Here is a 27,191-nt window from a genome sequence, read left to right on the forward strand (position 1 = left end):
TCTGGTGATTTCATGAGTCTCTTATTGTGTTTCCTTCTGACTGTGCATCCTTTCTTTCATTTCTTTCTTTCTGCACTCAGGCCCAACAGTTGTCCCTTTCTATTCCCTCCCTCCTTCCTTCCTATGTCCTTAGTGCCCTCAGTGCCTCCTTCCTATGTCCTTAGTGCCCCTTCCTGTGTCCTTAGTGCCCCCAGTGCCTCCTTCCTATGTCCTTGGTGCCTCTTCCTATATCCTTATTGTCCTCGGTGCTTCCTGCCTATGTCCCCCCTCACTGCCTTCCAGCCTTTGTCTCCACCCCCTCTCCTATGCTCTGGCATCTCTCTCTTCTCCTTTCCTTCCTTCCCTCTCCACCCCATGGTCTGGCATCTTTATCTCCTTCACATCTCTCTTCTCTCTTTCTATCTCCCCCTCCCACTCCATTATCTGACATCTCTTCTTCCTTTCTCTCCTTCCTTCCTCCTGGTCTGGCATCTGTCTCCTCCCTCTCCCTCCATATACCCTGACATCTTTCCCCCCCCCCCTCCATGGTCTGGTAGTTCCTTTCCTTTCCCTCCCTCCCATGGTCTTGGTATCTTTCCTCTCCTCTCCCTTCCCTGGTCTTCCTTCTCCCCTCTCTCTCCCCAATTGGGTACAGCAACAGCACTTCCCTTCTCCTATCCCCTCCCCAATTGGGTGCAGCAGCAGCACTTCTCTTCCCCTATCCCCTCCCCAATTGGGTGCAGTACCAGCTTTTCTCTTCCCCTCTGGTCATATTAGTTATGCTACTTTTTACTATGAAAAAACATCAAAATGTTAATAAACTACCCCCCCCCCATTTCACACTTACTGAGACTCAAACCTGCCACTTTCATGCTACTGACCCAGCACCCAGAGGCTATTTGAAAAAACATTTATATGAAGAATAAAGTACATCGGGGTATTTGTGACCTGAACACTCTCTCCTTGGAAGCAAATTGTGAGGCAAAAGTCCCTACCCTGAGGACTATATAACAGCACTGGCATCTCTGTGAGGAGACGGATGAGCTTGGGAGCTTTGCTTTCCTCAGCTCAAATCCCCACAAAAAAACCTTTGCCAGAGGACTAGAGGTAAGACTACATGTCCAGTAATGATCAGGCTACTACAGCAGTTCAATCCAGTCTATTTACACAGTATATATTGTGGAAAAGCAACACAGCCCAGTCTCAGGTTGGTAGGATGATGGTGGCTTTCCCCAATTCGTGCGTTGGGGATCTTGTGTACATTGAAAGGCTGTGCTCATCACTGGCAGCAGCTTGGATTCCATTTTCCAGTGCTGTAGCGATATTTTTCTAATGCATTCCTCTGAGATGGAGCATCTCCGTCCAGGCAAGAACCTCTTGTCATCCATCTGTTGCTGGGGTGTTTCATTCTTTGTGGGAAGGATGATAAAGCATCAAGATTCTGTTTGTTGCATACCTTTCTTCTGCTACACACTACAGGAAGATTTAGAAGAGCCTGAGGACATTTTGTTCTTGATCTTTTTTTTTTTTTAATATTATAATTATTTATTTTTCAAATTATACCAAGCCTTATTATCTTGTACAGAAAGATAGAATAAGACAATTTTAATTTGAAATTATCAGCAACATAGCTTATACAGGAAATCAAATAATTCAAAGTACAGGAATAAAGCTTAGACTAGAAATTAAACAATTCTTAATCTATCTCAAGTCCTCAAACAGAAGAACATAGGATCCAAGATTAACTTGAGTGACTCACAAAAGGAAAGGAAAGAAAATCTTTAACTTAAGAAAATCAGTAGTTATAGGTGAATGAGAGATATTTATGCTTTTGAGGCTGTTAAACTATTTTCTCTCAGATGTTTAAGAGACACAAAACTGGATAAGTGAGAAGGTTCTTGAAAAATATATTTTACAGACTGATATGTTATTGTGCACTTGCAAGGAAATCTAAGATGAAATACAACTCCTGCAAAAACTGCTGCCTCCTTTTTTGTGTTTCCTTTGGAACATCTGGATTTTGTGTCCTAAAAATTATTTGGACCTATTTTGAAAAAACATTCTCAAAATCCATTCCTTATCCGGTAACAAAGCTACTGTTAAAAATAGTGTTGCCAGAGTAGCAACAGCTGTATCAGAGGCTTCTAATAAACCTGTTACATCTGACTTGTACTGTTTTCGTTGGCACAACAAAGAAAAATGGTGAGACCCAAAGATCCACAGTGAAAACAATCCACCAATGAAAACAAAAACTGTGGATACAGATGTTCTGGAGATAATTTATTAAACACTGACATATCAAACCATGAAAATTCAATTAAAAAAATACAATGATAAAAAATACTGTGATAAAAATCCAACCGGACCCTACACGGTCTGTGTTTCAGTGAACACGCCTTCCTCAAGGGTCCAATGGTTTGCAAACTCACATAAAAAGAATTGGACTGAAAACAGTCTGTTGTCTTTAAACATGTGAGCAATGAACACCGCAGACAAGCTGAAGTAGCAAAAAAAAAAAAAAAAATGCTAAGGAGGTTTTAGTTGGAACATAATAGACTTTGACAAATGGAGGAATAGATTGTTCACATACATTTAGTACCTCTATAAAGTAGCTTTTCAGCATATCATTAGGTGTTACAGGAATTCTTGGAACATTCGGTAGGCATAGATTATTACTATTTGGATTCTCTAGCGTCTCTAACTTTCTTCTTAAAGAGGTGTTATCAATAATCAACATCTCCTGGATTTTCTTAATTGATATTACTTCTGTTGAGTTTTTTTGTGATTTATTTTTAACATTAGATACATATTGTTTCAAAAAGGAAATTTCCTCTCTTTGTGTTTTTAATTTTTCTCCTAAATCTTTAACTTGTGAAGACAAGGATTTTCCAAGATTATCAACAAGATCCCACAAGTCACTCGGGAGATTTAACTGAAGAAACTCCAAGTGTCTCAATTGATTTCTCCTTTCCCAGTCATACCTCTTGTTTGTCTTGGTCCGTCTCCCTCTCCGATATTCCCACCTCAGGTAGTTTCACAGGGCTGGAAAACTCCCTCTGAACTCGTAAGCAAGCCCTCACTGGCCTCGCATGGCAAAAACACTGCCTCTGAGGACGTGTTCAGTTCACGCGGAGAGCTTGCACTCTGAGGCTGTGGGGGCGGAACTCTGGTGTCGGGGCTCAGGGTTGCATCGAGCCCAAGGACTTCCGCTGTGGCATCACTCATCACTGGTGTCTCTAGTGGACGATTCCCCGACAGATTAGACTCGTTGGAGACGTTGCAGAAGTTCATCTATTGTACCAATTGGGGGCATTTCTGAGCGATGGGAGGCTCCACCGACACTCCTTCCCCTCCTTTCCGGCATAGTATCAGGTAATTCAGCAAAATGCAGGCAACAATCTACAGAGTCTCACCAGCTGCAAACCACTGCGGCAATCTTGGATCACGTTCTTCTAATTTCAGTAGACAGCGATCCGATCTGTGTCTGAGGGGCTGATTCACGAATCACCCTCATGCAAATGAGGGTGATCAGAATCACACCCCCAACCAAGCGCCCGGATTGCTCTATAGCAATCCCGACGCATGTGTAGACCATCTTTTTTTTGTATTTTTTTTTTTTTTGCGAGCCCGTGGTTTTAACCCGCTTTAAACCCGTGGGTTAATACCAAGGGCTTGCACTGTGGAGAAGGGCAGGAGAGATTCGGGATGAGAACAGGAGATGGGGCTGAGAGCAGGAGATCAGGGCAGGCAGGAGATCGGAGCAGAGAAGCAGGGCAGAAAGCAGGGTGGCAGAAGGCAGGGCAGTCAGAAAGAACTTGAGCGAATGGTTCTCAGCAGTCGCTTATTTTTGGATCGGTCAGCCCAGTCAGTGTCCCTCTTTTTTTTTTTTTTTAGTGAATTGCTGCCTGCCTACATGTGGATGCCATTCCCCCTCATTTGCATGTGCAGATCGGAGGATGATTGGGACAGAGGTTAGTGAATCGGGTCGCAAAGGGGTTACTAAGTGGTTGGAAGTTGGTCGGTGGACTTGGTGAATCTAGCCCAAAGTCCCAGGTCTTACAACCTCTTCCCATCATTCCAGGCTGCAGTGATTGGCTTTAGACCTGCCTGTTCAAAGAGCATAGAGTCCTGCTGAGCATCTGGGGAGTCTCTGGAGCCCTAAACAGACGTTACATCTGTCCACTATTGCCTTCTTGCTACTCTCAGGGCAGTAGGGCCATGTTAGGACCTAAACCAGCATGAGATCCACCAAGTGCAGAAATAAGCACCCATGAGAGGGCCCTCAATTCTCCAATGCATTTTCTGTTCTTAAAGCACTGCAAGACTTCTAACTTTAGCACTGGCTGCATTTAGCAAAGGTACTTTGTGCTGTTCTCACCTAGGCCAAGGGCCTCAACCTTCTTATGCTATGCGTCTAAGGCAGGAGTGGAAGGGATCCTGACAAGAATGGGCTCTGCTAAGCCCCAGCCATTCCCAGCAGAGAAGCCAAGCGCAGGGCTCCCGTCATCAGTTATTGGTTGCTTTTCATTTGGGTCTGGTTACCTTTAGGCATAGATCTCAAACCCCTGATCCAGGAAGCGGCTGCAAGATGCATAAGGAGCTGCTCACTGGGATGAAGGTAAAGCTGTGACAGCTTCTTCTAAATTTCTGATTCCCAAATTAGTGTCTCCATAACTAGCATCCTCCTCAAGTTCCTTTATCTCTCACCCACTTTCAGACACCATATTGGATCGGAATTCATTAGCTGGGGGGTCTTTCTTGAAACAGACATGGGGTTGAAAGAACCTTCTCCAAAGTTAGACCTGACAAATAATGTTAAAGGCAGGGACATCCAAAGCAAAGCACGGTGCGTGGTCAGAGCCTGTTGAAGGTTTATAAAAGCCAATAAAAAGACAATCAAATTTCAAAGCGGTAACATGAATAAAACTTTTAGCATGAGCCCATGATAAGAACATAAGACTAGTCTTACTGGGTCACACTAATGGTCCATCAAGCTGAGTAGCCCGTTCTCACGGTGGCCAATCCAGGTCCCTAGTACCTGGCCAAAACCCAAGGAGTAGCAACATTCCAGGCAGAATCTCAAAGAATAGGACTTTCAAGTTTATTTAAAAATTTTTATACCGCTTAATCAAACTTCTAGGCGGTGTACAATATAAAAATACCATAAAAACAAATTAAAGATTAGAGATACTAAACAATACCAGGGTATATTAGTAGAACACATGACATGACATATAGACTTACTTCAAACAAATGGGAAAAAGAGAGTAAAAACTACAAAGCCTTGTTTTAGTTCTTAAAAGGACAGTTATTGTCCAAAAGCATCCTGGAACAGGAATGTACACAGGTGACCCTTGAGGGGAGGAATGCTGGCCTAATACCTCAGTAAGCCATTGATCTAAGAGGGAGGTTGTGTAGAGCAGTGTTTTTCAACCTTTTTACACCTATGGACCGGCAGAAATAAAAGAATTATTCTGAGGACCGACATCGGTCCGTGGACCGGCGGTTGAAGAACACTGGGCTAAGTCGTATGCCAGACCCCGCCCATCTCTACCCCAGACCCCGCCCCCATAATAGTACTAATTGCATCTTGCACGTCCTGTGCCTCATCTGGAAGCCTTCCCTCTGACGTTGCAACATCAGAGAGAAGGCTTCCGGTTCAGGCGCAGGATGCCCTTAGGAGCCACTAAGGAGCCTTAGGACCGGCGGTTGAAGAACACTGTTTTGGGCCTGATGCACGTGCTGGCCCTGTGGACCGGCAGGAAATTTCTGTGGACCGGCACTGATCCATGGACCGGTGGTTGAAGAACACTGGTGTAGAGAATCTGCATTAAAGACAGTTTTCACAGCAACCTGTGAACTACTTTCTGTCTCTATATATATTGGGAAAATATAACAGTAATAGACGTTGATAACTCCCCTCACCGCTGTGTCTGAATTCAAGAGGGCCTGGGATTGGCATGTGGGATCTCTCAGAGAGAGAAAGCGATAATGCTTACTGTGGATGGGCAGACTAGATGGGCCATTTAGCCTTTATCTGCTGTCATGTTTCTATGTTAATTATCCTGGAACCACAGCCCTCAGAATTTTGTGATTCTGGACATGTTATGTCAGGCATCAATAATATACATCTTGGTTTAATGGGTTCGATATTATTATTACACCAGTTCATTCATCTGCCACTCTTGGGGAGGGCGGTGGATGATACACTTATACTCCCCTTTTCCACCGCAAATATTCTGTGACATGCTTCCTCTCAGGAGGCACCAGCCCAAGGTCCTGTGCCTGGATAAGCTTCCTGTTTAATAGTTGGTATTGCGAACAGAAACGGGTCAGGTGTAGTGGAAATACACAGCAAAATACACAGGAAATACACAGCAAATGCCTCAGCGGGACAGGATTGGCCCATCAGAGTTCCCAATATCAATTCATTTTTTATTTTTTAAACTCATTTAATCAAGGAAATACCCTCTCTAAAAATACGTAACAGCATCTTCCAAGGAACTGTACTCTTCTCCAAACTCCAGGAGCGTCAGGTGCACATTCCCATCCCTTCTGCTTAGACTCCCATCACCCTGAAGACCTGGTGCCACTGCTGTCCAGCCCAGGGAAGCTATTAGCCTCATTAGCTAAGAGACAGTGATGTCCTGTATGACCCAGTTCAAATGCAGTGGAAACACAGGAATATTTGAAGTCTCCATCCCTCTCTGGATTAGTTAACGAATGGATCCAGTCCACCTTTTATCCCCACTGAATGCCAGGTTGATTGTCTCAAGAAAAAACAGTGGACAATTAGAACAAGTCTCTGCATGCAGTGGGATAAAATTCTGGACTGAATTAGTTTGGTCGACCTGGGATGGAGCAGCAAATCCACGGTCATTTGAGACTCGCTAGACCTCAGGATGTCCTCAGGATGGCTACTGAATCAGCTTGTGCTGTGCAGAAGCTGTGGAGTCTTCCCTAAAGGCTGGTAAGCGAACCCAGGGCTACCAAGTTGCCCACTTCCAGGCTGGAGCCTTTTTGGCCAGTCCTGGTTCTGAACTTCAATCATAAAGCACTATGGGATTTGCAGTGCCTGGATTTACCCACTGAACTTTGTGCTGAAAACCAAAGGCATCAAGGATAAGGCTGTCAGAAACCCAGAATTGACTATGATCTCCCTTCTGGATCTGGGCAATTTGGCAGTTGTGGCACATTACCTCCAAAATGCACGTCCCTCTAAGATCTTAGAATCAAGGAGTTAATATACTGAATATTTGTCATCTTTCTACTGCCCTTTGTATGTTTTAATAGATAAGCGAGAGGTAAAAATAAATTCCAGAATGTTTAAGGTAGAAGACCTCCAGCTAGCTGGCCAGTCTGAGGAGGGACAGAAAAGGTAGGCTGCAGTAAACGTTGCTGTAAATTTATACCAATGATTAAGCGATTATACCTGTATTTTGAGGAATGACCACAGGAGGACAGCACTGAGCTATTAAATATACTGTAGCTCTTTTTTAGGTAATTGGCGCCCTCATGTGGCGCTATCCAGAATAGCACCTTTAAATCTAAGATTTGAAATTCAGCACAAAATTTCTTTATATGCATTTTATGTTTATTTATATATTTCTTTGGTTGCTTAGCCCATCCTCCCAAAAGAGCCCAGAATGGGTTACAGATCAGCATACATAGTATAATTAAATAACTGCATAGCACAGACAGATACTCATACAAATAATGATGTTAATTTTCCTGGTAACAGTATTTTATGATTATGATTGAGAACTTCTATACCGCTACTAATGACTGTGAAGTCAATTTATGAGCCTCTGCAAAGGCGCTACAATACATGAGCTTCTGTAAAGGTGATACGATACTTTAGCTTCTGCAGAATCAATCTATTTGCCTTCCCCTCCCTAAAACTATGTCACCTCAAAAGGTTCTTCGACAAAACCTTCGCCTTCCAGGCGGCCAAACAGAACCCATGGCTAGCCCAAATTATGCTCGAGGTACCCACCTACCTCGACTTCAGAAAACTACTCAAAACTCATTTATTCCACGGACAGAATCCCTAATCCCCCCTTCTTCTACTTCCCTCCCCCTCCCACCAACAAAATGATCTCTCCCTTTATTCCTTCTCATTGCTCTCCCCCCAACCTGCTAACTACAATGATTTATACACCCCCCTCTCATGCTTACCTCAACGACTTCGCTTCTTGTAAACCTGATTTACCTGCTAACTACAATGATTTATACACCCCCTCTCATGCTTACCTCAGTGACTTTGCTTCTTGTAAACCTGATTTACTGTAATGTTTGTAAATCTGTTTAATTCTTGTAAATCTGTTTAATTGTAATTCTTGTAAATCTGTTTAATTGATGTGAACCGCCTAGAACTCCCTGGGTACGGCGGTATACAAAAATAAAGTTATTATTATTATTAGAGATGTTACCATAAGGATTTGTGAGGTGTTACAATGCATGGGCTCTATACTGAAATACACAGAGCTCTATGGTGGCGTTACAGAGTTATTAATACCAACATGATTATGCCAATAATCCATCATCTTACTTATATGCACGTTTATATCAAATCAGTTGTCCTATATATGTACACATGTAATACTAGGCTTACTATTGCAGCTAAATACACTATACATTTTAGACTCATTCAGGTAACAGTTTAGAAGTCAGAGTCTATAATTGCAGTTCATGTGAAAATAAAAGTGTTTACTGCTTTTCTGAATTTTGATAATTTTTAAAGAGTTAGCCGGCATATGCAGTGCCAAGACAAGAAATGGAGAAATCAAGGAGAGCCTGGGGAAGCCCAGTTCAGCGATACGCAACCACCAACTCCTATGATGTGAGGAACACATCCATCAACCTGCTGTTGGTAAGAGTATACTGGTTGGTTAGGAGGCTGGGCATCCAATATAGCTGACAACTCAGTGCTCTCTATCTCCACCTGCTGGTTGATGGACGTAATCCCTCTAGTCTCTGGATTCATCTGCTGTTGATGTACTCATTCTGTCATGCTCATATGAGACACCATGTTTTACTCCCCGAGCAGGCGGATGTCATGAAGCATGAGAACCAGTGGGCTACCCCACTACCCAACTCCAGGATAGGATCAGAGTCCCCTGCAAAACAAAGAGCCATTAGTGTAGAAGCACAAATCCACAACATCAGAGTGGCAGCCATTGGAGAGGGAAGGGAGGGTGTATTTTGCAAGTGTCTAGGGAGGTGGTAATACCATGCAAAGGAAGCTGGGGGCGGGAGGGAGGGAAGCTGTCAATGCTGTGGAGGTTTTCCTTCTAGAGACCCTTCATAAGTCTTCTGTGTTCATTTGGCTAATTGCAAGCTCCTTTGAGTAGAAACTCCCTGATTTTATGGGTGATAGGATTCCCATGCTTTGGGGGGAGGGATAAGATGCTGGAAGCTGTGTTCTTTACTTTTGCCCTTCTGGGAAAGCAGCTGTACCCAGCATATCCCTGATAGCTCTCCTCCCCACTGCTTGCCCCTGCTAAAAATTTTAAGAAGGTTATGGAAGAGCTCAGAAATGTGGCAGGGAGCCAGGTGACTCTCTAGAGACCCACATAAGTTTTTAAAGAATCCCAGACATTGCTGAAGGAGAGTGCGTGCCAGCACCTGAGAAGCGAGAGCAACAGAGCCAACCATTCCCGTACTGGCGCCTAAGAAAGGACAGATGTCATCCCAGTGGGAGCTTCTTTTCAGTTCTGCATGGCAGTGTTTGGAAATACATTATGTGGCATCACTCACTCACGCCCTCTAGTCCACTCGCGGCTTACACCAGCATGTCATGCTGGGGGTATCCCTGGAGTATGGAGACCTGTCGCATCTCCTCAGGGGCTGCAGGGCTCTGAAGGGTCTTTATTTCAAAAATTAACTGAGGAGACAGATACGCATGCTCAGTATTTAGAGACTGCAACATGAGGACAAAGAGCACCAAAAATACCAGCAACCACTGCATAATCTAGAGAGCAGCACCAGAGACTGCAGCACGTGGGGAGATGTAGCAAAACCAGGCATGAATCAGTCTGCCTGGCTGGGAGCCCCCACAGTAATCACTTCTTTACATTTCTTTCCCTCCCATTTTCAATTCCACACAGAGCCTATGGAAAGATTTTCTCTTTGCCTCCATATTGCTGGTTTAATTTCTGATGTTTCTTTTACCCCAACCCAAAGTCAGGCTTTATCTCAAGATCACCAAATTCCAGGTGAAAGACTTTTATGACCAGTCCTGGCTCTGAATGCACATCCCAGAGCAGTGTGGGATTTGTAGTCCCATTAAGACAGAATTGCAAGTCCCAGAATGCTGTCAGAAATAACTGGACTCAATTTCCCTGCTGGAACAGGGTCACTTGGAAGGTCTGTTCCCCCCCCCCTAGTGCATTGTGGGAAATGAGCTCACTCAGATGTCATTGCACTGAGGGGACTTTTTTGTCCTGTCAGCTTCTACCTCTACCTTTCTAGCCATTCTTTTTTTGGGGCAATTTTGGATCTTATTTTTATTTATTTTTTAAATTTTATTGTGCTTTATATTTTTATAAAATTATATTGTTTTCTTGTAATCCCCCTCACTAATTGTAATGCAAGGTGGAATATTAGCACAATCAATCTTATTGGAGCAAGGCCTGGCCTTATTCAGGGCACCCCAAACAGGCTGATCCAGTAGTTTTCTTGTAGGGAAACCAGAAATGCAACAAGGAAAGGAGATGAGCATTTTGCAACTGACTTGGTTGAGAGGATGTCCTCGCCTTGTGACATGCAGTTCTGATATATCTGATTTGGTCTCCGAATATTCCTCAGAATTATTTTCCAGCTCTTCTCCCCTAAAACCATCTGGTCCTGTGGCTGTCCTTTACCCTCTATTTACATCTACAATATCTTACCTTTCTGTCACTCAGTGCCTATGGGACAGCAGACAGAGGCTCGGCTTCTCCCTCTCCTGTCACGTCATTGCCCATCAGCCCTGAACCTAACTGGCTGCCAGGTCAGCAGGGTGGGACTGGGAAGCTGTGTACTACTATGAGATGGACAAAGTGATGCACAGCTACTTAAAATAGAGATGGACCCAGCACCCACAGCATACAGGCAAAATAGCAGCCCATGACACTGGCAGAAAACACAAGTGTGTGTGTCAGGTCCTTCTACCTGCATTTCTGTGTGCTCACAGGTGCAGAGGGGGCTCTGCATGTAGGACTTTGTGCACACCTGGATGAAAAAGGTGATGAGGTGGTGTGTCAGAGAAACAGCAGTATATCAGAGGTAAAGAGATAGTGCACTCTGTATCAGAAATGCAACTGTATACGAGGAAGAGAGCTGTGTGGAAGAGAAACTATATAAGATTCAGCTGTATACCAGAGGTAGAGAGAGATGTGTATCAGAGGAGTCTCAGTTCAGGTAGTCTAAGGAGGTATGATCTCGGCTTGTCATTAATGGCCAACTCTTCTGTCTGTATGCCACAGGTAAAGCCATGCTCCATATTGGCAGATACGGTCCAGGCTGTATGAGATCAAAGGGCAGATTTAGAATGAGTGTCAGAGCATTTACCTCACCACCCTACGGTAAGAAGCTCTTCCATGGTTTAGGAAAAGGAGCCCAGAATGTCAGAGAGGACAGGCTTTTAATCATTGATGAGGTTGGTTCTTATTGGTGGAAAGAGGCATTATAACATCATAATATCAGCACTGATTTCCAGAGACTGAAGCTCTGTACACTAAGGGGGGACTTTAGATCATCTTTTATTTTATTGTCCATATAGATTGACGTTTTGGAAATCGATATGGGGCCACATAAATAGGTTGTTAGAAAATCCGGTGGCCTTGACATATGATACTATTATATTTGGCATGTCAATGAGAGCGAAAAGTCAGATTTCTTCAATAAACAATAAGCTTTTACTTATTATGACTGGAGTTGCCATTCAACAGATTACATTCAATTGGAAAAATCAGAGTAGATTAAATTACAGTTTTTGGTGGAGTTCTGTATGTCATCTTTATAAAATGGAAAGAACATTAGCCACAGAGAGGATATTTTGGTAAATTTCAAGATGTTTGGGGACCATTGACAGACTTTTGTAATGAGTAGTAAACATTTTCCCTTAATGAGATAATTGAAATGAGGGGATAGGGATTGGTGGGATGGGTTTCAGATATTTTATTAAAATATGGATTTATAGGAAAGTATATTGTATAATATAATATAAATGAATGATTTTTATGTGATAGGGATGGGAAGGGGGAGGATAAATTACTTGATGCACTCGATGTAAGTTGTAAAAATGAATTAAAAAAGAAACCAAACATGGACTACTCTTTAAGATGGGTTGTTTTACCCCTAACTGTGGTTATTTTGTAACAGGTCCCATTGTAGGCAAAGAAACCTAGTTACTACTATTTCACATTTCTATAGCACTGAAAAGGGGTATATAGCACTGTACATTTAATATTCAATAGACGGTCCCTGCTCTGAAGCGTTGACAATCTAATTTAGACTGGGAAAATATAACAGTAATAGATGTTGATAACAAGAGTTGCTTGCTTGCAGATCAGGCTGCTGGTCTGTTAGCCTATAGGAAATATTAGCTCTTTCAATGTGGGCTACTCTTAAGACAGGTTGTTTTATTAACTCCTGTTATTCTACAGACAACTACTAGGTGTCGGTATTGAGCACCAGTAGCAACTGGAGCTAGAGCTTTTGTGCCATCTGGTGGTCTTGCAAGAAAATGCAAGTGCTGTTTGTATAGGGAGAAACATTTTTTTAAAATATATATTTATTTATTTGGTTTCATAACCTGTCCTCCCAGAAAAGCTCAGAAAGGGTTACTAAATGTCAGAGTGGACAGACTGATAATCTAAGGCCGCAGGTATCTGCAAAGCAGCACCTGTTAACCGGGTAAAGTGGTGATTGAGGGCAATTATCCGGACAAATTATTACAAATCACCCGAGTGCTTCTCAGGTAGTGCCAGGGTGGTCTGTGGGCAGAGTGAGAGGTCCCCAGAGGTCAGTAACACGAGGGTCTTTTATTTAATTCCATAACCACAGAACTATCCAGATAGAGGGTTAAGACAGTAAAAAGAAGTTTCTAAGTGTATTTGAATAGCACTAGCTCTGGCAGCCTCTTTGGATAAATACTGTGTTTAATCTACTGTGGTAGGATTTACAAAAAAATAAACCCAAACAAAATACTGATCACTTCAGCAGTTCTTCTTTTTCCTGTGTTTTGTTGCAGCATACCTCAAGTATAAAAAAATAAAAATAAAAGATCTCAAGTGATGGGATTATTCTCCAATCCAAGGCTCTCCACTGATGTCATGTACAGTCTGAGGATTCGTAGGTGTGAGGGTTTAAAGTCTGGGATTAGTACAGAGATTCAGGAAGAAGCTATTGGTTCAGAGACCAATTTACAAAAACTGAAAAAAAGCACATTGTTACTTTAGCTGTTAGTGAGCCAAACTTCATCAGTCCAGCGATGGACTAGAGGAAAGGTTGGCTACTCTCTTCCAAAGAGATCTGGGTTTGAGTCCCATCCCTGACTAGTTGTTTGAATTTTAAATTCGTATCAGGAATGAGAGGTATAAGAGGGAGAAAAATTAGCAGTACCTGATCAATACCTAAAGGTTGTGGGTTCAAATCCCCTATTTGATGAGTTGTTTGAACTTTAAACCAGAATGATGGAAGGAGAAGTATAAGAGGGAGAAAAAGTGAGCCAACCCTCACCAGTCCAGTTGTGGACTAGAGGAAAGTTTTTCACCTTGCACCAGAGTCCTGAGTTCAACTCCCATGACTGGATGTTTGAATTTTAAATCCAAATCAAGGAAGGACAACATGAGTATTTATCTGACTGATTTAACTGCTAATAGTCATCTGGAACACACCCCGATTCACTGTCGTCATGGGATGCAGGTAACGCATTTGGAAATGCTGATCCCAATATATCCCGCCCCCCCCCCCCCCCAATATATACAGATAAATACACACAGACAGATCCTTTTTATTGCTTTTGACACTGAAGGGATCAGAAATTCAGTTTTATATTGTATTACACAGTATAAAGAAAGTGAGAGCACAGTCCCTGAATTTTTTTTATATACAGTATCTGCTGAAAAGACATAATGGAAAACCCTGACAGAAGATAGCACCCAGAATTCACTGCTAGACGAGAGGAGACAAGGGCATTCCCTCACCCAAAGGCATGCATGTCTCTTGTTAGCCCAGGGGCAGCAAGCACAGTGGAAATGCCAGGAGGTAGGTGGGTGATGGCAGTGGGAAGCAGCACCAATGACCCGCCCCTTCTGCCAGTCTAGACGCCAATGACAGATCTCCACTTGAAAGCATGCAGGACTGCGTTCTTTACCCACATGAGGATGGCATTAGCTAACATTTCTGCACGGTGACACATTAAGATAATCAACCCAGCCCTCCCCCCTCTTAGTACAAACCTATTCATGCACACACACTAGATCTTGCCTCCTAGCTCCTGCACACTATGGCATCACCGTCACTTAAAACTGCTTTGGTGGAAGTGGAGCCCACTGCTTCTCATCCGCCTCTGCTAGCCCTTATTGGAGGGGGGGGTACCCTAAAATACTACAGCCTGCTTAAGCCTTTTGGCCTGAGCTGGGTCCCTAATAGCGCTGGTTATAGGTCACTACTGGCATCTACATCTCTCTTGTTCCCTCTGACCCTTCCCCTGCACCATCTCTTCTTACTTCAGCCTCTTGCTTTCGACATGAGTACTCAAGCAGACGCCGTCTAGTGCAGGCCACACAAGTTTCCCCGATATCCCTATTCAAATGCGTACGAGATTGCATACAATGACAAGGCTCGACTTCAGAATCCCAGGACCTGCTCTTAAATGGCCTAATTAAGAGCCTGCAATCCAGCATTCATCTCATCCTATCTTCTCTTACCCCCTCGCTCACAGATTCAAGTGTGCATAGAAGTTAAAACCTGAGCCCCCTTTCCAGATTGATCATTCCAGCCACAGTCAGGCTCAGTTCACGAATGGCAGGATTTCCCCCTCCCCCAGCTGCACTCACATCCAAACCACCTCTGTCTTGGCTAAAAAGGCACCAAAATGCTGCTCAGGTACTGTAAAATGCAGGTGCTTTCTGGAAGCACAGTCTTGGGGGTCAGGGGCTTATTCCCGCTGTTTGGTGCAGGCACTGGAGATAAGGGGAGGATTCAAAGGCTCCCCCTCGTGGCACCGAGTGAGGGGCTGATTCCCGCTGTTTGGTGCAGGCACTTCCTGGTGGCAGACCTCAGCAAGGAGAGGATGGCTACAGAGCATCAGGAAACAGTCACTTCTAGAGATACGCACCATGCCAGGGCAGGAGGCCTTTGTTAACTCATTTTCCAGATGGTAAGGGAAGCTGTTAAGACACCTGCCACAAAGATGCCAACTGTCTGCCACGTTGGAGTACCAAAATACGACAGCAGTGCTTGCTGGAATTGGAAGAGAGAAGATGACACAGACAGATCAGCGAGGACAGTTAAGACAGTAAGATACACAAAGCAAAGTCGCTTAACTTTAACGGGGGGGTTTCCACAGACAGAAAAGGATACCGCCATACCAGCTGGCAACATCAGTAAAGAAAGAAAATGAGCCATAGCTCTCCCCTGTGCCAGGCTACATTAAAAAAATTTGCCAGTGTGGAGTGAGGTCAGCCAGCTAAGAGAGAGCTCTGGCATGTTGGCTCCGTCAAATGACGTCACCAATTGGTGTGGCTGCATCTTTGCTAGTCTGTGGAGAAGATAAGCTATGACGAGAGTGAGAATCTGCCATGTGCAATCAAAAAGAACTTCTCCTAATCATCAAATATGTAATTCATAGATCAAAAGCTTTACATATGGTAGGATTGTGCTCAGAGACTTGGAGGAGCTCAAGGAGGAGAAACCCTCAACTACTCAATCATTGCATGATCCTCCACATTTTTTAGCTTGTGCAAATTTTTAAACATAAAGTGCTGTTGAATTCTAAGTCTCTTAAATAGCTGATGAAAGTAACAAAGCACTTATCACGTTTTGTTCTCTGCTTCAGTTTGAATGCCTTTGAAGGATCAAAAGGTGAAATTCCATCAGAAACTGACCCTTTCATGCTTATTAATACTCTTGTTGAACACATATATTTATGGTTTCCTGAAGCAGAGAACGAAATGTGTCACCTATTAACCAGTACGCTCATATATACCAGTATCAGGATATATGTCTGATCTTCTACTACTTGATATAACTTCATCAAAAGCCATGGTAGGATTCAGGAGGACCCCTTCTCCTCATTTCTCACATTGGGGTACCTCTGGTGACACCTGGCCAGACTAAAGAACCAGAGCACTACATCCATCAGATGCTTACCCAGCCCCCCTGCTCCTGGATCCAGTGCAGCAAATGTTCCCGCAGGTAGTCCATGGTCCAGTTAATGAAGGTCCGGATCAGCTCTGGAATCTTAGCGCACAGCGCCTGAAGAGAACAAGAATACCAGTTAGCAGAAGAAAGCAATCACCTCCCCTCCCCCAGAACACAGGAGACTCACCTTCAGCGCCAGCTTACAGGCAAAATAGAAAAGCGCCACAACGCGTCCCCAGTTAAAATTCCCATCCGAGAACATCTCCATGGCCACCCGGAAGAAAACTTCTCTAGGGGAATCTGTGCTCACCTGGGCAATCATTCTACCAAGAGAGAGGGAGAGAGAGTCAGTTACCAGCCCCCAACTCAAAGCATATTTTAACTCTAGGGTCTCCAGTGGGAGGTGGTGGAGATGAAAACAGCAGCTGAGCCAAATAAGCCTAGCTGCAATGAGAAGGAAAGCCCTGACAATGCCAAGGTATCACATCATACCTTCCGGATGGCCTTTGTCTGATGTCATCTACTATGTTAATATCTTCCACATCACGTGGAAGGCAAGAGAGCCAAAAGGAGTGAGGCCTCACCTCTGCAATTCCATATTCTCATCCAACTCATCACCTATACGCCGCAGGCAATCACTGAGTCGTTTAGTGGAGGGGTCAGCTAACTGCTGTTCAGTACCGCCTAGCTCTTCCATGGTCACAGAGCCCGCAGTGCCATCCCGATGTGCTCGATCATAGATAAACCTAGAGTCATAACGAGAAGGGGACGCTTAGTTAGTCAAGCAGAGATCAGAGTGTCAGAAAAACCCTTCAGCGGGAGAGCCAAGCCAGTGACCCTGACACCCTCTATCATCCTACTCCACCCCCTGCAGTGACTTTGATCTAAGGCAGCAGAAAGCAGAGACTGACTTGAGAGCCCTATGAATAGATGCAACAGTTGAGCAAGGGTCCGAGACCCCACTGAAAGGATGAGCTTCTTTTACAGCTCTCCCTAATTTAGCGCTGAAGCTTTGCCATGTTCACTGGCGGCTCCCCTCAGCTCACAAGAGTTGTTGTCTGCATTTAAGAGACTGCTAAAACAGCATTTGACCTCACAGGTTGGATAGAAGGGCTCGTCAGTGGTCCTCTTTCTTCCTGCTTTTATTTGGATCAATATTCCCCATCTCCTTCTATACAAATAGCACAAGGAGGCCAAGGTCAGCTTGAAGCTTTCTGGCACATAATGCACCTGTCTGACTGTCTACTCTCCTACAAGTGTAATCAGTCTATAGCGCCCTTCTTCCTCACCACACTGAAATCCAGTAGACTCGGCTATGCTTAAATCCAGTCTTAACCCCTAATTCACCCAAATCACAGTTTTGATGGGTTTAAGCATTTTTTTAATTTCAATTTGCTCCGACTCTCTGAACACATAGCAACACTGTAGAAATTCAAAGCACTATAAGAGTCCGATTTCAGCAAACAATAACAAACTATTATTAATATTGACAGGGGTCGCCATGCAACAAATAACTCAAAATTGGAAGGACTACATCAAATTAAATTTTACATTTTGGTGGAATTCAGTCTGTCATATATACAAAATGGAAAAAACAATAGCATTACAACAGGGAAATATTCATAATTTTAAGAAAATTTGGGAACCATTGACTCGATATTCCAATGATCAGGTTTCATAGCACATTAGTAATGGATATATTAGATTGGGGAAGGGTGGGAATGTATATTATATGGATTTAAGAAATGAAGAAAGGGGAGGGTTATATTTTATGTGATAAGATGAATTACTTGTAATCACAATTTTTCATGTATTAATTGAAGTTTATGTAAAATTAAATTATTGTAAGAATGAAAAATTTATAAATAAAATATTAAAAAAAAAAGGGTCCTTCCCATTTTCATCCTCTTTTTTTATCTGCATTAATGAAATTTACAATTCCCAATAATTACAACAACAACCAAGTAGGGAACAAATTTTATTATAATTCCCTTTTTGAATAGCAATTATGCTTTCAATTTTATAAATGTGACACAACGAATTCCAACAATCTGGGGGCCATTGACAACTTACTGTAATGAATAGATACCATTTTTCTATTGAAGGTTAATTTGCAAAGGGGGGGAGGAGGGTGTTTTAAAAGTTACTGAAGGTTTAATCATTAGAAAATAATATTTATATTTGTATATTCTTGATTAAATGTTAAAAGAAAGGGTGGGTGGGATGGGTATAAATTTATATTTTTGATGTTATACAAGAAAGAAATTCAAGTGATGTATTTAATTTAATGTTTTATTATTTGTACACTTGATGTAAGTTTTAAAAATGAATAAAGAATTAAAAAAAACAACACAAAAACCAAGTAGGGAACAAATATGTATATCATAATACAATAATCAAGAAAAATTTAATTCTTCCCGGAATATAATCATCACAAGAGAAGAGATACTAAATAAACATCACTATCATATAAAGTGAAATCCCAAGAAAGAAGGGAAAAATTAAGTATTACCCTCCAGGACAGGGTTGGGAACCACTGATAAAGGACACTATGCTCCTCAGTTACTCAGCATGTTCTCTATCGCCACCTGCTGGTAGACAGTCATAGCCCACAAGTTTCTGGATTCATCCACTGCCGACACGGAAATAAGGTATCTTCCACACTCCACGAGTTCCAATATATATGAACTCCTTAAACTTTAATCCAGCTGAATTCAAGACTTATGCTCATGTAAAAAATTTTCAAGTTGTGTAGGATCAAAAAACATACTGCTTCTCCAAAAAGTGAGGAAGCTTTTACATGGGATGTGAAGAACAAAGAGCCTCCTAAGACCACCCCCCTATTTTTCTTTTTTTAAAACTTCTTTATTCATTTTTGCATCAATCAACAAGTTTACAATTTTATACAATATATTATACACAATCACTTGTACATTCTTAACCATATATCTTATCAAATTATAAAATATCCCATCCCCCTCCCTTCCCACACCTCCCTATTTTTCAAAGCCAAAAAGGGCTTCCTCTGCATCTAAGCATTATGTGACATGTGCGGGAAAAGGAATGGCTTTTTTCTTAAACTACGCTCTCAATATACCAATTTATCTACTTCATTTAAAAAGGTGATCAAAAGAGACAGTGGAATTCTTCAGAAAGTGGCAAATTGGCATCTCTGAGGGTCCCACATCAGCCCAAGTCCTCCTGCTGGCCACCTTGTGCAACTTTATTTCTAAGTAAATAATAAGGTTTCATCAGAGAGATCCCCTTCCCCAGAATTACAAAATCCAAGAACTTCTTTAAAATATTTCCCAACTAGTATTTCTGCAGATAAATGAGTTTTAGGAAATTTAAGGGACCAAAAGTTGCTATGTCTAAGGAAAGTCTCCAGAGCCTCCAATTTGCAACCCACCTAGAGGATCTCATATTGCAGATGGCCAGATACTTTGGATAGTGCTTTCATCCTCTTCTGACTCTAAGTTTTACTTTCCAGTGGCAGAGCTAGCCAGTTCTCTCTCTCCTAAATCTCTTCCCCCTCTTCCAAATCTAAAAACGTCAAGGGACTAAGCATTAATATGTGCCAGACTCACCCACGTAAAAGAACCTCTCCAGTCTGTAGAATCTGCTCAGAGGACGTACCTGGAAGAAACAACATATGTATTCAGATACTTGATGCAATTAAATAAAAAGAAATACAAAGTAAAGACCATTTCAGTGGACCTTGCCAAAGTGTCCAGTGATCTGTTCACCCTTCCTGGGGGACAGGATTTGATATACCACCTTTGCATGGTTCCAGGCATGTCGAGTCCATATTTGTTGAATTAAAGAATTTGCTGAAATACTCAGAGTTCACCAGTCTTTGTTTGGACTTATCCACTCCATTGTGTCTACTAACCGACCGCCATTGCTGCTTTGGGAGGGTCAGCAGGTAAGGGGAGGGAGCCGATCGGAGGCTAGACCCATGCGGGGGAGGGAAAGAGGTCAGGAGCAGGATGGAAGGGATGCCACGGGAGGGGGAGGGGGCAGTCGGAGAATAAGAGAGGGCAGAACTGCAGAGGGAGGAAGGGAAGGGGACATGGATGGTGAACTGCAGTTAAAAGAGGAATGAGATGGGACATGGAAGGTGGACCAAGGGTGGGAGGGAGAGAAGAAGGGACATGGATACAGGAATCACAGAGTGAAGGGGATGGACCCATAAGTGGCAGGGAGGAAAAAAGTGACCCAGACCAGAAAGAGGGTAGGGTGAGGGGACATGGTTTCTGGACCTACGAGTGGGGGTGGGGGTAATGCACATGAAGTGAGTCTCTTTCAATTGAAAGGAAGCTCTGGAATGAGGGAGCACAGGATGAGATGAAAAGGGACAGATTCAGAAGTAACCTCAGAAAATACTTTTTCACGGAAAAGGTGGTAAATGCTTGGAACAGCCTCCTGGTGGTGGAGACAAAGAGTATCTGAATTCAAGAAAGCTTGGGACAAGTACTTTGGATCTCAAAAGGAGCAGAGGTTAGGCAGACAAGATAGGCCAAATGGTCTTTGCCTTCATTTTTCTATGAATGGTAGAAAGAGGAAGAGCGACTCAGACCAGAAAAGGGTGGTAAGAAGAGATGCTTGGCTATGGAGAGAGGGAGACAGGATTGCCAGACCTTGGGCAGCAGAGAAAAGATTCAGGGTGCAAGCGAGAGAGGTGGTTGGTTAGGTGAGGGGACACTGATGCTGGACCCACAAAGGGGGGTAGTGGATGGTAGAAAGAGGAACATAAGAACATAAGCAATGCCTCTGCTGGGTCAGACCTGAGGTCCATCTTGCCCAGCAGTCCGCTCACGCGGTGGCCCAACAGGTCCAGGACCTGAGCAGTAATCCTCTATTTATACCCTTCTATTCCCTTTTCCAGCAGGAAAATGTCCAATCCTCTCTTAAATCCCAGTACTGTATTCTGCCCTATAACGTCCTCTGGAAGCGCATTCCAAGTGTCCACCACACGTTGGGTAAAGAAGAACTTCCTGGCATTTGTATTGAATCTGTCCCCTTTCAACTTTTCCGAATGCCTCTTGTTCTTTTATTTTTTGAAAGTTTGAAGAGAGTCTTAGCCAGTAGAACAGACATAGAAATAAACTATATCACATACTCCATTCAACCCGCCCTAAAACTTCTTGGGGTGACTGATTGATAGATGCTAGATTCATAAGAACATAAGACTAGCCTTACTGGGTCAGACCAATGGTTCATCAAGCCCAGTAGCCCGTTCTCACGGTGGCCAATCCAGGTCACTAGTACCTGGCCAAAACCCAAGGAGTAATATTTCATGCTACTGATACAGGGCAAGCAGTGACTTCCTCCCCCCATGTCTTTCTCAATAACAGACTATGGAGTTTTCCTCCAGGAACTTGTCCAAACCTTTCTTAAAACCAGCTACGCTTTCTGCTCTTACCACAACCTCTGGCAATACGTTCCAGAGCTTAACTATTCTCTGAGTGAAAAAATATTTCCTCCTACTGGTTTTAAAAGTATTTCCCTGTAACTTCATCGAGTGTCCCCTAGTCTTTGTAAGTTTTAACAGAGTGAAAAATCGATCCACTTGTACCCGTTCTGCTCCACTCAGGATTTTGTAGACTTCAATCATATCTCCCCTCAACCTTCTCTTTTCCAAGCTGAAGAGACGGCTGAGGGGAGATGTGACTCTTCTTCTTTGTGACTCAGTACAAAGCTACATACATCTAGTAGCGCCATAGAAATAGTTAACAGTAGTAGTAGATGCTGTACCATGCAACTAGAAATCAACAAGACAGTCCAGAAATCCTTCACAGTCATGCATAACCTATGACAAATTTGAATATTCTTTGATAGAGAACAATTTTGACTCCTGGTCGTCCCTAATCCTGGGACTTCTAGATTACTGCAACGCCTTATAAAACAATTACAGACAGTTCAAAATACAACTCTCACACTGACCTATTCACTAAACAAGTACGATCACATCACCATCGCATACCTAGACACACACTGGCTCCCAATACAAGCACAAATATTATTCAAATTTTACTGTCTACTATTCAAAGTCCTGATTGGAGATGGACAAATTTTTCCCCTTCCCCACAGGAACTCATTTTTCCGTCCTGTTCCAGTGAGCTCTTTTCCTGCAATTTCCATCCTCATCTACACAAGCTTCAAACACTTAAAAAATCATAAGTGTTCGAGGCTTGTGCAGTTAAGGCAGAGCTTACAGGAATGTGGGCAGGGACAAGAACCGTGACAAAACTTGCAGGGATGGGACGAGGAAATTGAGTTCCTCTGCGGACAAATTTGTCCCCGGATCATTCTCTAACTGAACGATCGCTTCACCCAGAACAACTCAACCAGGCCAAGGAGAACTCAGATACCATTTACGCACCCCCCAATCAAAGGCACACAGCGCAAGAAGATGTATGATGGCCTACTAGCTACTCAGGGAGCGAAACTAGACCACCACCTCTCTGACTTACTGATCACAACTCCAGACCACAAAATAAAGAGCAATTTAAAAAAACTCTTGTTATTCAGGAACTTTGTCAAGACAAACTAATACTGCCCTTTAATAATCCCTGATGCTGTAACTTCTATATAAGTCACAGACCTGTAGTTTGTTCCTGATCCTGTAATTCACCTGGAAATGTCCAATTGCCTCTTTTGTAATGAAGAGAGAGAAGGATGCTACACTATGGGAAAGAGGGAGGGGATTCAGGGTGCAAGTGAGATAAAGGTTGGATTTAGAGGGAGACAGTACTGCAGTTGGAGTGAGAGAGGGAACAGAGGAGGCTGGAACCCGAGAAATGAAAAGACAGGAAGGAATTTCAGGACTGGATGGGCTTGATTCTGTGAAAAACACTACAAATAAACTTTGCAGAATTTTCAAAATTTTTGTGCAGAATTCCACCAGGACCGAATCCTGGAGCTTTGCTAACTCCATTCAAACCTCTTCTCTGTAGGTTGAACCATCTCTGGTGCTGTCTTCTCTCCTGAAATAGCCCCATTATCTACATAGCTGTTCTGTGGTTTGTTTATAAGGAAGGTATATTTAGTCAACAATGGCCTCATGGATTATAGGTAAAGTGAAACTGAAAGCAATATGAAATTTCACAAGTGTCTGCTGTACTAGAGACAGCACACAGGCACCCGAAGAAACGATTTTCTGCTCATGGTCATGATACATAAGGATACAAGATAGTGAACTGTGTTTGCTCTGTGCTTTTTATGTCCCAGCAATCCCATTATGGCCAGCAGAAACTGCAGACAGTAAATGATTTAGTGCCTCCTTCATCACACATTAACTAAATTCATTCTGAGGGAAGGTGGCAAAAGCACCAGAGAGAGACACACCTGCCTGAAACTTTGTGGTGCTGAGTAATGATGTGCCAGTACAATGTAGACATTAATCAGTGAGTCAGAGCTAGCAATAAACAGGCTGAGAATCTAGTTCCTTCTGCATATGTCCTTACAAAAGGTGAACCTGAGAGGGCGTCTCTAAGAAGTGCTTTTGCAAACCTGGAGCCTCCATTTTACTGCATTAGCCTTCCATCGTCCCAGATATAGAACTATGATTGTGAGGTCACTGAGGACAGAGAAAGAAGCTGTATAACTTGCTGAAATCCCATGCCCATCTAACCATGTGCAGAAGAAAAACCCAGGAAGGAGCCTTTAGTAGGGGTCAAGTGTCAGTGTGGCCCCAGTGAGTGTGTTGTACTTTTGGCTCCACTCTTGCCTTGATGTACTTCTAAAACACTTCCTGGAAAAATTTACCATGCTAATGTAATTTTGAAGGTTTTTTGTAATATTGCTGTCCATATACAGTCTCTTCCTCTGTAAACTGCTCTGAACTGTTTGTGGTATATAAAAATAAAGTTGTTATTATTATCTCCTAAACAGAAGGCACACGAAATTTATATTTTTCCTTGTGTAATATGTTGTACTTTCATTATTTGCATTGTGTAACTGTGGAGCCCTCTTCGATGTGAACCGCCTAGAAGTCATCTTATTATTACTACTAGTACTGCTATTAATTATCTCTATAGCGCAGGGACAAAGAACACATCCCTGCTGAAAGGAGCCTGTAATCTAAAGAGACAAGACAGAAACAGGATGTCATGGATACAGTGAAGGAAATGGAGCTCCTCCTCAAATTAGATGGTGTTTCCCTCTTCGGATCTTGCGCAAAATCTTAAAAACCACTGCGTTGACGGATCTTTCTTTGTAATCCGAATCGCGCTCCTGTTTTGGGGAGATGAATCGCTAAGACTTAGACCAGTGTTCTTCAACCACCGGTCCACAGAAATTTCCTTCCGGTCCACAGAGCCAGCACGTGCATCAGGCTCAAAACAGTGTTCTTCAACCGCCGGTCCACGGTGCGATCGATGCGGCGTTATCTTCGAGCCAGCTCCCTCTTCCTAACTGATTCAGTGCACAAAGCCACCTGAACCGGAAGCCTTCTCTCTGACGTTGCAACGTCAGAGGGAAGGCTTCCAGATGAGTCACGGGACGTGCAAGGTGCAAGTAGTACTATTATGGGGGCGGGGTCTGGGGTGGAAATGGGCGGGGTCTGGCCCAGAATAATTCTTTTATTTCTGCCGGTCCATAGGTGTAAAAAGGTTGAAAAACACTGCTCTAGTCTATACTGGACAACCAAATCTCCTCCTTTTGACCCCCCCCCCCCGGACTAGAAAACCTTCAGAAACGAGCCTCGAACCGAACTCTCTCGTGTAACCATAGCAACGAGGGAAGGGGCAGCCGAAGGAAGTGGCCCACTTCCAGGGCCGGGGCCCGGCCTTTCTTCCGCTCCCTGACCCCTCCGAGTGGCTGGGGGTGGGGGGGGCGGGGGCGGCTCTCACTCACCGGCTCCGACGCAGCTGCTCCGCCTCCGCTCGGCCGCCGGCTCTCCGCCACCTCCCGCTCCGTCTCCCGCTCCCTCCATGGCCGCTCGCGCCTGGCCACAGTCTAGCGACCGACCAATCGTCGCCGCCTGCGCGTGCGCGCGCGCGGCTGCTTTCCCCCCCTCCCCTCGCGACCAATCAAGACGATCGGCGCCCACTTCCGGCCACCCTCTTAACGCCGCTGCACGAATCAGGATCGTCGAGGTTGTGCGGCGCTCTCACAGCTAACCAATCGGTTTAAGGGTTTAATATACTCAACCCGGAAGTGGAAATGCCGGAAGTGTGCAGGAGTAGTTCACGCTCGCAAAACATTTAACCACTAGAAATGGTAAAAAAAAAAAAACCAGGAGCCGCTTCAGGTCACCCAAATCCCCACCCCAAGGACAATGCTTTCAAGCTTCACATTGGGGAATTCATTCTCCGGGCCCCGCCTCATTCCTCATCTGCAAAAGCCTCAACACGTGTTCGAGTTGCTGGAATGGGACAGGATGAGGAAATTGAGTTCTTGCAGGAGCAAATTTGCCCCCAGGATCGACCTCTGTGGAAACAGGAAACTGGGCTAGATGGACCAATGGTCTGACCCAGCATGTCTGTTCTGTTCTTATTGCTATTTAGACAGGGGGAAGCCACTGCATGAAATGTTGCTACTAGACAATGACAGGGACAAATTTTCCCCCATCCCCATGGAAACTCATTTTCCTGTCCCGTCCCCAGTCCCATTCCTGCAAGCTCAGTCCTCATTTGCAAAAGCCTCAAAGCACTTTAAAATCATAAATGCTTGAGGCTTGTACAGTTAAGACAGAACTTACAGGAATGAGAGAGGGAAATTGAGTTCCTCGCCATTCTCTACTTCACATGTAGTTAGAGATGTTGCCATCTTTTGCTCAGATCTGATTTAAGAAGGTTCTAAGCTAGACAAGATGTGCATTAAGTTAGTCCAATAAAAAAGATATTGGATCATTTCCTTTTTCTATTCCATATCTATAACCTGCAGAAGCAGCATAAAATCAATGAGAACTTTGGTCCATCCAATTTACCCAAGATACACTCTACCCCCAAGTAAGGAATGGTCTGTAGAGCTACTGCCTGTGCCCCCAGAAGTGGTGGGATCAAATCCCAGTGCTGCTCCTTGTGAGTCACTTAATCCTCCATTGTCCCTGATGCAAAAGAAGTATTTGGATATATGTAAACCCCTTTTCTAAATTGTGAGCTCTCTCTCAGGAGAGAAGTAACCAGTGACAGAGCCACAAGAAAGGCCTGGGCCCCCTTATCTTCAGCTCAGGACCCCTCTGCCTTCTTTGCTGGCAAGGATGCCAAGCCCTACCAACTGAAGATGTCACTTACCTGAGTTATATTTATTCAAATTTAATACCCCAGAGTGCCCTAAAAAAGGCATCTCAGCAGTTTACATTGAAATGTAAGTAAATAAACAAAACAATAAAGAACAGAATAGCAGTGTGCATAAAACAATTGCCAGCTCACTTGAGCAAGCTCAGTTTTTTTTCACGCAAAGGGTCGTGGACACTTGGAATGCGCTACCGGAGGAAGTGATCAGGCAGAGTACGGTACAGGGATTCAAACAGGGATTGGACGAATTCCTGAGGGATAAAGGGATCGTGGGATACTGAGGGAGGAGCTGGGATGTAACACAAGTATAGAAAGCTAATAAGTATAGAAACCCAACCAGGTCGTGCATGCGCAAGACCAGAGGGTTAGGACTTCGATGGGAAGATAGGACTTCAATGAGAAACCAAGGTGGCAAGGGAGCCCCTTCTGGTGATTCAGACAGGTCGTGACCTGTTTGGGCCGCCGCGGGAGCGGACTGCCGGGCAGGATGGACCTATGGTCTGACCCGGCGGAGGCACTGCTTATGTTCTTATGTTATGTTCTTAAGAGAGCCAGCATTAGCAGCCAAAGTGCATCTTGAGTGAATTAAGTGCTGCTGCAGGAGATGCCTTCTGC

General features: G+C 43.7%; 1 protein-coding gene across 2 annotated transcripts; it reads right to left on the reverse strand.

Annotated features, from left to right (window-relative positions):
* Nucleotides 1-13,958: 13,958 nt before the first annotated feature.
* On the reverse strand, nt 13,959-25,370 carry BAX (BCL2 associated X, apoptosis regulator). 2 transcript variants are annotated; one of them, XM_033961858.1, is made up of 6 exons: nt 25,192-25,370; nt 19,920-19,968; nt 16,917-17,078; nt 16,520-16,655; nt 16,342-16,446; nt 13,959-15,432 (listed from the first exon to the last, which is right to left on the reverse strand). In XM_033961858.1, exons 1-6 carry the CDS (start codon nt 25,268-25,270, stop codon nt 15,331-15,333), a joined length of 633 nt encoding a protein of 210 aa, XP_033817749.1. In that variant the 5' UTR covers nt 25,271-25,370; the 3' UTR covers nt 13,959-15,330. The 2 variants fall into 2 exon arrangements, with proteins under 2 accessions (XP_033817749.1, XP_033817750.1); XM_033961859.1 differs by lacking the exons at nt 19,920-19,968; nt 25,192-25,370 and having other exon boundaries at nt 16,825-16,961.
* Between the last annotated feature and the right edge of the window lie 1,821 nt (nt 25,371-27,191).

This window comes from Geotrypetes seraphini, chromosome 10 (assembly GCF_902459505.1).
Source record: "Geotrypetes seraphini chromosome 10, aGeoSer1.1, whole genome shotgun sequence".
Classification (NCBI taxonomy): domain Eukaryota; kingdom Metazoa; phylum Chordata; class Amphibia; order Gymnophiona; family Dermophiidae; genus Geotrypetes; species Geotrypetes seraphini.

Excerpts from the sequence above, each read along its gene's own strand:
- BAX (XM_033961858.1), bottom strand. The coding sequence starts at position 25,270 with ATGGAGGGAGCGGGAGACGGAGCGGGAGGTGGCGGAGAGCCGGCGGCC. Across the intron at positions 19,969-25,191 it reads GAGCAGCTGCGTCGGAGCCG|GTACGTCCTCTGAGCAGATT; the intron begins GTGAGTGAGAGC and ends TGTTTCTTCCAG. Across the intron at positions 16,656-16,916 it reads GAGAATATGGAATTGCAGAG|AATGATTGCCCAGGTGAGCA; the intron begins GTGAGGCCTCAC and ends CTCTCTTGGTAG.